This window comes from Pecten maximus, chromosome 13, assembly GCF_902652985.1.
Source record: "Pecten maximus chromosome 13, xPecMax1.1, whole genome shotgun sequence".
NCBI classification, from domain to species: Eukaryota; Metazoa; Mollusca; class Bivalvia; order Pectinida; family Pectinidae; genus Pecten; species Pecten maximus.
Genome location: NC_047027.1, coordinates 8,371,089 through 8,384,324, shown reverse-complemented (window position 1 = coordinate 8,384,324; position 13,236 = coordinate 8,371,089). Strand labels below are relative to the sequence as shown.

Sequence of the window (13,236 nt, the reverse complement as noted above, 5' to 3'; positions counted from 1 at the left end):
GCAAGGGTTTCTTTTGACAGTGAATGTTGTATTTCATGTTGTTGTATTTATTGTTACATGTATGCAAATGTTGACAAGAGCAATACAATTTATAAAAAAATGCTTTTCTTTTCTGCAATTCTTTGACATCTCATTTAATAGTTAAACACATTATGAAAAATTAATGTAAAAGACGTCATTGCTCATCATACTCGATATAATAATTGGTAGATATTTGGGTTGAAATTAAAGTCTATATATGGTACACCATGCCGGGTCCAGGACTGGATTCTTTTACCCCCACACTAATTTTTTAATGGCATATTAAAAGAACTAGAAAAGACATTATATCCTCCACAACCATCAAAGACACATCTACCCATATAGAGATGATGTGGAAGCACTCCCTACCCGTGGTGATTTGTTTCTTAGGATGCATGGAAACAGACACTTTTGAGGTACTTAGCCCTAAATGGAATTCACTTTCAGGTCATAACAAAATGTTCATCAGTGGAAAGATGCAAAATTTGATCTTGACCTGTGAACTTGTTGACTTCAAATTTTATCTGAGTGAACATGTTTGTAAACTGAATGTCTCAACAAAGTTTTATGTAAATCGGTCAATAAATACCAAAGTTATAGCCAGGAGTAAAATTTGTGTACAGATAGACAGTGATTACTATAGGGCACATGTTGATATGCCCTAATTAAACTTTCAGTAAAACACCCCTTTAAAACATTTGATCTTTGATAAAGCTGTTCGTTGTTGAGATGAAAATAAAATACAATGTCCAGAAACTGAATATCACTCTCTGAAAATAGCTTTTATAATGTGATATTTGAAATTTGAAGGCAATATCCCCCCCTAAGTTTCAGAACAATTGGATAATTAATAGTCAGTAGAGCAGGGACCTTAGAAATCTAGATAATAGATATCGTATAAATGAACATAATGAAACTTATTTCATAGTCTTTTTCATGGCTATTATATACATGTATTATATTCCTGTTTTGTCATGCCAGTGTAAAATACATGATTTTGTTTGAACATCATAATCAAGAAAATAAAATTGATGAATTGATGAAGGGCCGAGTCAGTGAAAAATATAAATGTACCTTTACAGTATATGATCAGAGCCTTTTTTGTGGCAGTGACACATGATATGTTTTTTTTTATAAATAAGCATAAAAAGACGCATACAGTAAGCATAATGATATTTAATTATGGATAATTGTACTAAACAACATATCACTAATTTAGGAACACATGTACAGTTACAAGCAATTCAAGATTTCAAAGACGCCTAGCTTTAATTGCTGATGTACTTCAGTCAGACCCAATTGTTATAATAAATCACGTACATGTACATTAAGCATCATTGGAAACCCGTCATGTTGCAATTGTAACATTTGTTATAATACTTATTTAGTTCATACACACAACTACAGCTATACATATATATGCACATTTCTAAAATATGACTTAAACACTGGTAATTTCAAAATTCACAAAACAGCATGTCATTCCTAAAGTTTGTAAGAGTCATGATGCAAATCTATTAAAAGCATCAACACAAAGTCTGTATCTCTCTTCTAAACTAGCAGCTCTCGATGTTTCTTCTGTTTGATCTGTTTAGTCATCACATGACCTCTTCGCTGAATGACCCGGTCACTGTCGCTTAACTCAACATCTGAGAAACTTAATCCAAAAGCTTTCCCTTGAGATTGTCATTGCCGATTTCTATGTTCCTTATGTGGGCATCCACCATCAACATTCCCTCTGACCATATTTGTTCTGGTGTACGGTTTGATTCTGTATGAATCCTATGTAATCTAATTAAAATCTAGATGGTCATTCCACTATGTTACATGAACATCTAACAACATCCTATAATGGGTCACGTTCTGTTAAAGGCCGGGGACGGGGTATGAAAGGGAGACAACTTGGAAAAATGGAGGGTTATACAAATTTTTGGCAGCCTTCACTTCAGAGGGAGAATTTCCTCAAAATCATGTTTAACAAAAACATATGACAGATTTTGTTATGGTACCATATTTTTTGAGGTATTTTGGTTTGGTTTGGTTTATTTTGTTTAACGTCCTATTAACAGCTATGGTCATTTAAGGACGGCCTCCCGTGCGTGCGACATGTATGCGTGTGGTGAGTGCGTATGTGTGTTTTGGGAGGCTGCGGTATGTTCGTGTTAAGTCTCCTTGTGATAGCACTATAAATCGGCAAAAGTTCCGGCCTATCTCACTGAAGCATACTGCCGAAGACACCCAGCAGCACACCCCACCCGGTCACATTATACTGACAACGGGCGAACCAGTCGTTACACTCCAACTATGCTGAGCGCTAAGCAGGAGTAGCAACTACTATTTTTAAAGACTTCGGTATGTCTCGGCCAGGGGACAGAACCCAAAACCTTCCTCACAGCTGCGAACGCTCAACTAAAGGCCAAAAGTGAGGCATTGTCAAGGGAGACATTAGGAAGAAGAAAGTATATACAGAACCAGTGTATCACTATAGAACTAACAGTTGGAAACGGTTTGTGGGTGCATTGTTCAACTATTAACTTTATACTAACTATCCAAGTGATATGTATTGGTGTATATAATTGTGAACATAATTGACAAATCAACACGCATAAACGTGACTTCAGTTATTTGTATAGTGATATTTGGATTTGTTTACATCTCCGCTCTAGACCATGTGGTGGGTGAGTAACAGCCTAGCAACCCAGGCTACAGATAAGCTCCGCCTCCTTAATTGCTGTCCGGTGGGATATTAAACTAGGTCGTTCTTGGCCTTTAATCTTTGAGGTGCGTGTATTTCAAGTTAAGGTCCGGTGGGATATTAAACTAGGTCGTTCTTGGCCTTTAATCTTTGAGCTGCGTGTATTTCAAGTTCAGGGCGAATTGTCGATGTCGTCGAAGCAAAACATTTCGTCACAACATTTCGTCACAAAGTGCATCTGAAGTAAACCATTTCGGCACAGATATATAGATATATATATGGAAAAATTAAAAAAATGACTCAGACAACATCTAACGTTTTCGTCCCGTTCTTCCACAAGGACTACTATTATTTTTTCTCTCTCTCTATATATATAGCTATACGCTTTGGGGGACGAAATGACTTGAAACAAATTGACATATTATGCAAGCTATGCACTCTAGTCTTGCTAATTCGGACATACAAATTCACTCCCGAGATCCTGGAAGTAGAAAATTGATTGGCTAATCCAAAAGGTCACCCTGACGTGACCCCTTATGGGATGTTGTTAGATTTAAAGGCCGGGGATGACCTACATAAAAAACCGGGTGGTTAGTGTAGCACCGTTATGTGCTGTAAACAGGATTTGATCCTACACACAAACGAAAACACCATTGAAGGTCGCCATCACCATGTGGTCTCTTTTATTCACAGTACGCATGCGTAATTGGATATTACGTAACATGAATGATATACGCAACTCACTCCATTAAGGATGCTTGACCCAAGATCTCGCATACACTACATCCCTCCTTTTTTTTCAAAACAGAAGTATTCAACAACAAAATTTTAAATCGAAATTCTCAACATATTTATAGAACAACCTGATGCTTTAAGAGTTCAAATTGTATAGCACCAGGTAGAAACACATTTAACTAGAACTGCATTAAAGTTCATCAATTCCATTGGCGCATATGATATTCAACACTTTGCAAAACTTTTAACAAAATTAAAGCTCATATGAAAACATCAAATAGCAAGTGTTATTACTTGTACACATGATAATCATCAAACTTTGTAGGCATCTTATGCTCACGCCTAGGACGTTCATTTACACTCTGTGGAATAGAACCTTTTGGTTCTTCAGCGAGCTCAGCTTGAACCACCCCGCCTGTATCTACAGGTGGTTCCATTTCCGGTACCACAACAGGTTCCTTTTGTGGTTCCTGTGGTTGTACTGGATTTTCTACAAACTTTTTCAAATGAGTAACATTCCGTTTGTGACCCGAATCTAGTGTTACAGAATTACCCGTTTTCTTCAAAACCTGACAAGGCTCTGGGTGAAATGTAGTAGAAAACTTATCATGCCTATCTTGTTTCCTAAGAACTAGATCTCCCTCATGAACTTCGCTCTCTCGTGCTCCACGTTTGGCATCAGCATATGCCCTCCCTTTCTCCTTTTTCTCAGTATCTCGATCTCTCACCTCAGTGTTAATATCATCAGTACTATAATGATGGAGATCTGGAAGTTTTGTACGCAACTTCCTACCGTACAACAGTTCAGCTGGACTGATACCAGTTGTGCTATGTGGGGTACTACGGTACATAAGTAAGTATGAATTGAGGTCATCTTTCCATGATCGACCTTCAGCTTGTGCGATACGGACACGCTTCATAATTGACCGATTTTCACGCTCCACTTGACCATTGGCCTGAGGCCACAATGGAGTTGTCCGACGGTGTTCAATCCCATGGCTACTGCAGAACACTTTGAAATGTTCGCTGATAAACTGAGGACCATTATCTGTCTGAATGGATTCTGACAATCCATGAGTGAGAAAGAACTTGGATAAAATTTGTGTAATTTTCTCAGACGTTGTGGTCTTTGTTACTTCTACCTCAAACCACCTACTATAATAGTCCACCAAAACAAAGATGAAATCACCGGTTGGCAACGGCCCTAATAAATCTGCCGCAAGATGTTGCCATGGTAATGACGGTAACTCACGACGTTTCATTGGTTCCGGTTTACACGGTTGACTAACTAGCTGACAACCATAACATTTCCGACAAAATTTCTCAACCTCATTGTCAATCCCCGGCCACCAAACTTTGCTACGGAGTCTGTGTTTCATACTGACAATACCAGGATGACCTTCATGAGCTAGTTCTAGAACACGTTCTCTCAATGACCTTGGAACCACTAACCTGGTTCCCCTAAGCACTATCATTCCTATAGCACTAAGCTCATTTCGAACAGGTAAGTAAGCAGTATGCTCAGTTTTGTGCCACTGACCGTTTAACAGATGTTCCCGAACTTCAGAAAGTTCTGGATCTTTCTCCGACTCACGCTCGACCTCACGGGTAGTCATGGCAACGGGAGTCGCTTCCTTAGCAACGAACCTAATGTACTCTTCACCGACTTCATGACTAGAGTTCGATACCTTTGACACCTTTAGAAGTCGCGACAGCGAATCTGCGATATTTCTCGAACCTGGAATATACCTCACCCTATAACGATAAGGTTGTAACCGGAGGACCCATCTCTCGATCCTCGCACAGGGTTTTGACCTGGTTGAATAGATACATTCTAGCGGCTTGTGATCTGTTAACAACTCAAATTCCATACCATAAAGGTAAACGTGGAACCTCTCGCAGGCCCAAACAATAGCTAGCGCCTCTTTCTCAGTCTGCGAATAGCGCTTCTCTGTGTCACTCAAACTCCTACTTGCGTAACAAATTACTCTAGATTCACCGCTTTGAGATTCCTGCACTAACACTGCCCCAAGACCGACTGGACTTGCGTCTGTAATGACCTGTGTCTTAGCATTCTTGTCAAAGTAACCCAACGTCTCGGCCTGTGCTAAGCACTTCTTAAGAACATTGAACGCGACCTGTTGTTCTGCCCCCCAGACAAATTCTTCGTCCTTTTTCGTCAGTTTCCGTAACGGAGCGGATATCGTAGCTAAGTCCGGAATAAACCGAGCACTGTAATTCACAAGACCTAGGAAGCTTCGTACTTCGCTCGCAGTAGTCGGCTCACGCGCATCAAGAACGGCCTTGACCTTGACCTCGGACGGACCGATCCCCTTTTCAGATAATACATGACCCATGAACACAAGTTTTGACATATTAAATTCACATTTGTCACTGTTCAATGTCATTCCCGACTCACTCAGGACTCTCACAGCTTCTCTCAGCCTCTGGTCATGCTCATCTTGACTACTACCATGTACAATAACATCATCCATGATATTTTGAACTCCCTCACAACCTTGCAACACTTGCTGTACAACTTTTTGAAACATTTCTGGCGCACAACTTACCCCAAACATCAACCTTTTGTACCTATACAAACCCTTGTGGGTCACAAAAGTTGTAATGTCTCTAGACTTCTCTGCTAACATAATCTGGTGGTAGGCCCACTTAATATCTATCTTGCTAAAAACCTTGCTACAGTTCATGTCTTGCAGTACCTCATCAACAGTGGGGATGGGGAATCGTTCGCGTAGGACAGCCGTGTTGGCCTGTCGCATATCTACACACAATCTAATGTCAGTGTCCCCTTTTGGTACCACCACGATCGGAGAAACCCAAGATGTGGGTCCACGTACTGGCTCAATTATGTCCAAGTCCTCAAGTTCCAGTAGTTTCTTTTCAAGTCTGTCCCTCAGGTTGTAAGGCACCCTCCTAAGTGGTTGTGCAATAGGTTTGACCTCGGGGTCAAGTGAGATTTCAAGTTCAAAATTCCTCAAAGTTTCTAATCCCTGGAATGCCTTGGGATACTTCGTAATCAACTCGTCCTTGATCCCCAGAGTTGTAGACACTTTGTTAATATCATGTCTCTCATTAGGTGACGGTAGTGGTCCCAACCTCAGAACCCCTAGTTTTATTGAGGTGTCTTTACCAAGAAGGGTCTGGCCCCTTCCCTCTATAACCAGAAACTCCACGCCGTCCTCGTATCTATCATTATATGCGATACGGGCTACAAATGATCCAACCGCATGAATCGGTGTCTGGCTACCATACACAAAAATGTGTTTGTCACTCTTCTTTGATGTACACTTAATAGACTGTCTTTTAAGTGTTTCCCATGTGCCCCTGTTCATAACGTTACAGCTGGCTCCAGAGTCAATAATAGCCTCCATCTGGATCCCTCCAATATTAATGACAATACTGTTTTGAGTCTGACCTGAAGTACCATGTACACTAAAGGCATAATTTGCAGGTCCCTCACTCGAAACTTGGCGAACCGTAGATTTCTGACCCTTGGACTTACATCTTGCCTCAAAATGTCCAACTCCATGACATTTCCGACACTTTTGTCCTTTAGCTGGGCACTTATCATCTTTGGCTAGGTGTCCTTCCCTACCACAGTTATAACATGGCCCTATTACTCTGTGACTGTTAGTGTTACCAGACTTCCGGTTGTCTTTCCTTGGTCTAGAGAAAGTTCTACTTTTGGCCCCCTTGGCGCCCCATGCTACCTTGTTTACTTCCTCTATCCCCTCTATGTTCCGTGCTTGTCTCTCGGATTGCTCCATGGCCCTAGCGATTTCTCGTAGCTGTACAAGTGTCAGAGTTCTCCCCTTTTCCAGTAACTTGCGACGTAGGTGATGTTGAGAACACTTTTCACTCACCTGATCTCTAATCTGTTCGTTCACAGCATTAAGATCACCAAACTCACATGTCTCCGCCTTCTGTCTCAAACGTGTTATAAATTGTTCTACAGTTTCATCAGCTTTCTGCGACATGCTTCTAAACAAATGTCTCTCATAGGGAATGTTCACTTCAGGTGTAAAATGTTTATTGAGCGTACTCACTGTTTTCTCGTACACGTCAGCCCCCTCCGTACTTTCTGTTAGGGTAAAGAAGATGTCCTGTACACTAAGCCCCGAACAATGCAACAACAGAGACTTCTTCTGGGCAGGGTCCTTCACCCCTCTCCCTCCCGCGTACAAGTCGAAAGCCCGCAGCCATCTTTTCCAACGCGGTCCGATTGCTGCTGTGTCTGAACAGTCAAACACTCCAACTCCACCTAATTCTGGCAAATAACTGGTTGCCTGCGCCATCCCTGATCACGTAGGCTCACGATCGTTCACTCGTCGCCAAAATGTAGCACCGTTATGTGCTGTAAACAGGATTTGATCCTACACACAAACGAAAACACCATTGAAGGTCGCCATCACCATGTGGTCTCTTTTATTCACAGTACGCATGCGTAATTGGATATTACGTAACATGAATGATATACGCAACTCACTCCATTAAGGATGCTTGACCCAAGATCTCGCATACACTACAGTTAGCAATTAAGCCGATAAGGGAGTAGGAGGGGCTACAACAGCCTTTGCTGCTGCTGTAAACACAACCACATGGGCCTAAACCACGTGTGTACATGGTCACAGCAATACAGAAGCACTACAGTGTAACTAGCCCGAGTTTTCTCTGGCCCTGTTACCATGTCTGGTGTAGGGCCAGAGCGCAATACTATATGAAAACGTGGAATTATCCGACACCGTTTGGTGTATATACAATAAAATCGGGTGTGACATAACACCTACCTTACATATATGGATAAATGAGATATTTATTTACCCTGGAACACCCATTTAGTCAAATCTAGGTGGTTTATTCCGCCCGTATAGACCCTCGCTTTACGCTAGTCAAAATTTCGTACTGCTGACCCGCCATTTTGTAAGTGACAGTACGACTAACCACCCGAATCGGAACGCAATGGACCGAAAAGACCACGTATCATTTATTGTGTTTTTCGTCTAACATTGTTTAAAATAAGAAAACTAAGCTTATTATTTCCCAAAACCTGTTATATCCAATTTAAAAATTCATTATTTATGAATTATAAGCGGTAAAATATATAAAAATAAATGTTGTATTTTTTTTCTTTTCGCTCCATTGCGCACTGATTAGGGTAATTAGGCCGACCGCGACCTACATGGTTAGCAATATGGCGCCGAGTCAAGTATGAAATTTTGGCTAGTGTACAACGAGGGTCTATACAGACGAAATAAAACACCTAAGTGGGACTAAAGGGGTGTTTTGGGGTAAATAGATATCTCATTTATCCATATATGTAAAGTAGGTGTTATGTCACACCCGATTTTATTGTATTTCACCAAATTCTTAGCGACACCAAACGGTGTCGGATAATTCCATGTTTTCATATAGTAGTGCGCTCTGGCCCTACACCAGACATGGTAACAGGGCCAGAGAAAACTCGGGCTACAGTATAACCAACAGTCATTTATGATTTGATACAGCATGCATATTTATTTAGAAATATTCAAATTAAACATCGACATTTCTATTTACATGCAAAAAAAACCTATTTGATTAAATATATCTATTTCAAATACAGACATTTATTTTTCTTATATATAAACGAGTTAAGATATCTTTATGAATAGGGTACCTATTATTATTATGTACTATACATTTTTCACTATTCAATTCAAATTATCCCTTATCAATTTGCAGCATGGACTGCAATGCAGCATATGCTGCAATCATGCTGCTTTTATGCTGGCATCATGCTGCTTGTTTCACAGCATGATTGCAGCATGTGCTGCATAGCAGCATGGTACCATGCTTCTGTACAGCATGTACTGCAACCATGCTTTAAAAATTTAAGTAATTGAATATCTGAACATAATTGAATATGCTGCAATCATGCTGTGTCGACTTAGTTAATTTATCATATGCACTGTATCATGCTGCAACCATGCTGCAATAACTTTGCCAGTTTGGATATCAAATTATATCATGCTGCAATCATGCTGTGTGGACTTAGTAAATTTATCATATGAATTGTATCATGCTGCAATAACTTTGGCATTTTAGACAGGATCTGTACCATGCTGCAACAATGCTGTATTAACTTTGCCATTTTAGATACCAACTGTACCATGCTGCAATTATGCTGTATTAACTTATTTAATTTAATGAACTGCACCATTAATTCTTTCATGTATTAACATGAATTATTTAAGTTGAAATGTGTATATGCTTGGCCATTCTGTATTAGCTTAAAAGGGCATTCCTTTGTTCGGACATCAGAAAATTTCTGTGGGTGAAATGTAGGTCCAAGCGAGGATCCAAAATCTAGGACCAAATTTCCGGGGTATCAAGATTAACCTAAACAATTATTAATAAAATAAGATACAGAAAATTATCAAAAGTTGGTATCAGATATTTTAGTATCTTTTTTTTTTAATTTTAAATAAAATATAGAAAATTTCCAGGTATCAATGGTGATAACAAAATCATTTTTAAAAACATATTTATGTTTGTGTTGCAGAATTTCCTTTTTATACTTGATCAGTACCACACATATTTAAAATTCAATAACAATTATTTTAATTAAGTATTTCGTTTATAAGTATGTTCTTTGTTAGTATAACGGATCACACCTTTTAAATGTGATATTTTGTCAGCTTTCACTTGTAGTTCCATCTCAGAAGGAATTAACTTAAACATTGATGAATGTTGCAAGTTAGTACATTCATGTGACGACTGTCAAAACTCATGATCATCGCTATAAAAATTTCTTTCAAACTTTCCGAGTTTAGATCGTTTTTTGAAGAACCAGTATTTCGACTTTTGCTTCGATTGTACACTTTTTATCGGAGATAGAATCAGTCACTTTATCCAAACACTGACATAAACCAAGACGTTGCCATTTACCATGCACCAGCTTACTACCAGGTAGCCATACATGTAGTTCATCGGGGTCACTCTACCAAGTTACACATGTGCTTGGAATATCGCTTTTAATTCAATCAAATAAGATTAAAATCACCTGCTCTTTGTCTGTGTATCGCATACTTTCTGGATATATGCGGTTTTAAGATTACATCTGATAATAGCATACGAAATCACGTCGTGTTTGACACAACATTCATCGCTATAAACTCCAATAAACATGTGTCGAACTTATGTTGTCACTCGGACGCTTTCTTGTAAAACGTATATTGAAGTTAAGCGCTGTGATGATCTCGACATGAGTTTACTAACAACAAACGATATTCCGGTACTTTAATCTGAATTATTTGTAATCGTGAACATACATAGAAAGCGTGAATTGGTCGGTTCCTCGTCTGAAAATACATCCATATTAAACAATAGGCGTATGACAGACGAGGCCAAAACCTCTGGTCAGATTACATGTTTATCGTTCGGTTCACCTATGACCTCGTTTGTTCACCTTGCTCCCGAGATGTGATGAGAGTGCTCCTCGAGCTCGTGCGATCTAAATGTGCACGATGCAAGTATTAAATACTGTAATATTAATCTTAAAAGTATGAAGAAATAGAAGTTAATGATGTAGAATAAAAAACACACAAGTAAAAATGAATCGTGTTAATACACCGGAGTAACATCTTTTCTTTATCATGCAGTCAATACCAGTTTGATGCACTCTACCATGTTTGCGGGAGTTGAAGCACAGTGCACACGGAGTTTTCACAGTTCGAGAGAAAGTACCAATCACCAGATAGCTAAAATCAAGTGTTTGGGAATTCCCGTACTATATAATGATAATTAGGAAGTCCCTTCCCATGAGCCGCCTGGGCCTTCATACTTTATGCAAAATCTGATCCCCTTCCCCGAAGGATGTTTCTGACCAAATTGGGTTCAAATCCATTCATAACTTTATGACTAGTAGCGATTTAAAGGAATTACCTCTATTTCCCCATTAGGCCCCGCCCCTTTGGTCCCTTGGGGGTCAGAGTCACCATTTATGCAAAATCTGTTCCCCTTCCACAAAGGATGTTTCTGACCAAATTGGGTTCAAATCCATTCATAACTTTATGACAAGTAGCGATTTAAAGGAATTGCCTCAATTTTCCCTATTGGGCCCCGCCCCTCAGAACCCTTGGGGGTCAGTCACCATTTATGCAAAATCTGATCCCCTTTTGCCAAGGATGTTTCTGACCAAATTTGGTCAAAATCCAATAAGAACTTTTTGACTAGTAGCGATTTGAAGCAAATGTTGACGGACGGACGACGGACGACGGACACCGGACGACGGACGCTGCACCATGGCATAAGCTCACCGGACCTTCGGTCCAGGTGAGCTAATAATGTTGATACTACAATATTTAAAAATAAAACAAAACAAACACAAAACGAAACTGAAAATGAAAACCTGACCCGAGTAACAGGTGCTGATGTCTGTTGTGTATTCTTGGTAACACGGATGCTTCATCAAGTGTGAAACTTCACACTGTATTCTAAACATGAGTCAAGTTTAAATTAACTGATCATGATTTTACAGCACAGCATAACTAAATTATTAAGAGATCTGTGCTCCACTTATTGGGGTGAAATGCCCAAAAATGTCTTACTTGTAAATCTTTGTGTTGGAGGTGAATTGATCAATTAAACGAGATTTATTGATGTTCGATTAAGATTCCACACTTGCATATATGGTACTGAGGGATTACGTGAGATGACACAGTCGTGTGAGAGGTCAGTCTTGAAAGCTACAATAGTAAGATGTAAGATGTTTTCTTGGGTTGGGCATTACATTATACTATATAATCATATCTATCGGGAGGGCACGTAATCCCTCAGTACCATATATGCAAGTGTGGAATCTTAATCAAACATCAATAAATCTCGTTTAACTGATCAATTCCACACTTCCATATATGGTAACTGAGTGATCACGTGAGAGTTTTGGAGACATCTTACTATTGCTTCTTAAAACTGTATTAAAATATACTCAAAAATACAACAAGGGCCCAATGGGCCGAAATCGCTCACCTGCAATGCAGTGATCTTTTCATATATGGATCCTGCAGTTATTTGAAAGCATGCTACAGGACCAATATAATGTCTCTCTGCACTTTGGCTTTTCACTAAAAGTCATTTAAAGATTTAAGCATACTTGATCGACGTGACCTTGAATGAAGGTCAAGGTCATTCATTTGAACAAACTTGGTAGCCCTTCACCCCAGCATGCTACAGACCCAATATCAACTCCCTGGGACTCTTGGTTATTGAGAAGAAGTTGTTTAAAGATTTTAGCCTTTTTGACCCCTGTGACCTTGAATGAAGGTCAAGGTCATTCATTTGAACAAACTTGGTAGCCCTTTACCCCAGCATGCTACAGACCCAATATCAACTCTCTGGGACTCTTGGTTATTGAGAAGAAGTCGTTTAAAGATTTTAGCCTTTTTGACTGCTGTGACCTTGAATGAAAGTCAAGGTCATTCATTTGAACAAACTTGGTAGCCCTTCACCCCAGCATGCTACAGACCCAATATCAACTCCCTGGGACTCTTGGTTATTGAGAAGAAGTTGTTTAAAGATTTTAGCCTTTTTGACCCCTGTGACCTTGAATGAAGGTCAAGGTCATTTAATTTGAACAAACTTGGTAGCCCTTTACCCCAGCATGCTACAGACCCAATATCAACTCTCTGGGACTCTTGGTTATTGAGAAGAAGTCGTTTAAAGATTTTAGCCTTTTTGACTCCTGTGACCTTGAATGAAAGTCAAGGTCATTCATTTGAACAAAC

General features: G+C 39.5%; 1 protein-coding gene across 1 annotated transcript; it reads right to left on the bottom strand.

The window, feature by feature from the left end:
- Window positions 1-3,741: 3,741 nt before the first annotated feature.
- On the bottom strand, window positions 3,742-7,767 carry LOC117340400 (uncharacterized protein K02A2.6-like). Its single transcript, XM_033902162.1, has one exon. The coding sequence runs from the start codon at window positions 7,765-7,767 to the stop codon at window positions 3,742-3,744; it is 4,026 nt and encodes a 1,341-aa protein (XP_033758053.1).
- Window positions 7,768-13,236: the final 5,469 nt, after the last annotated feature.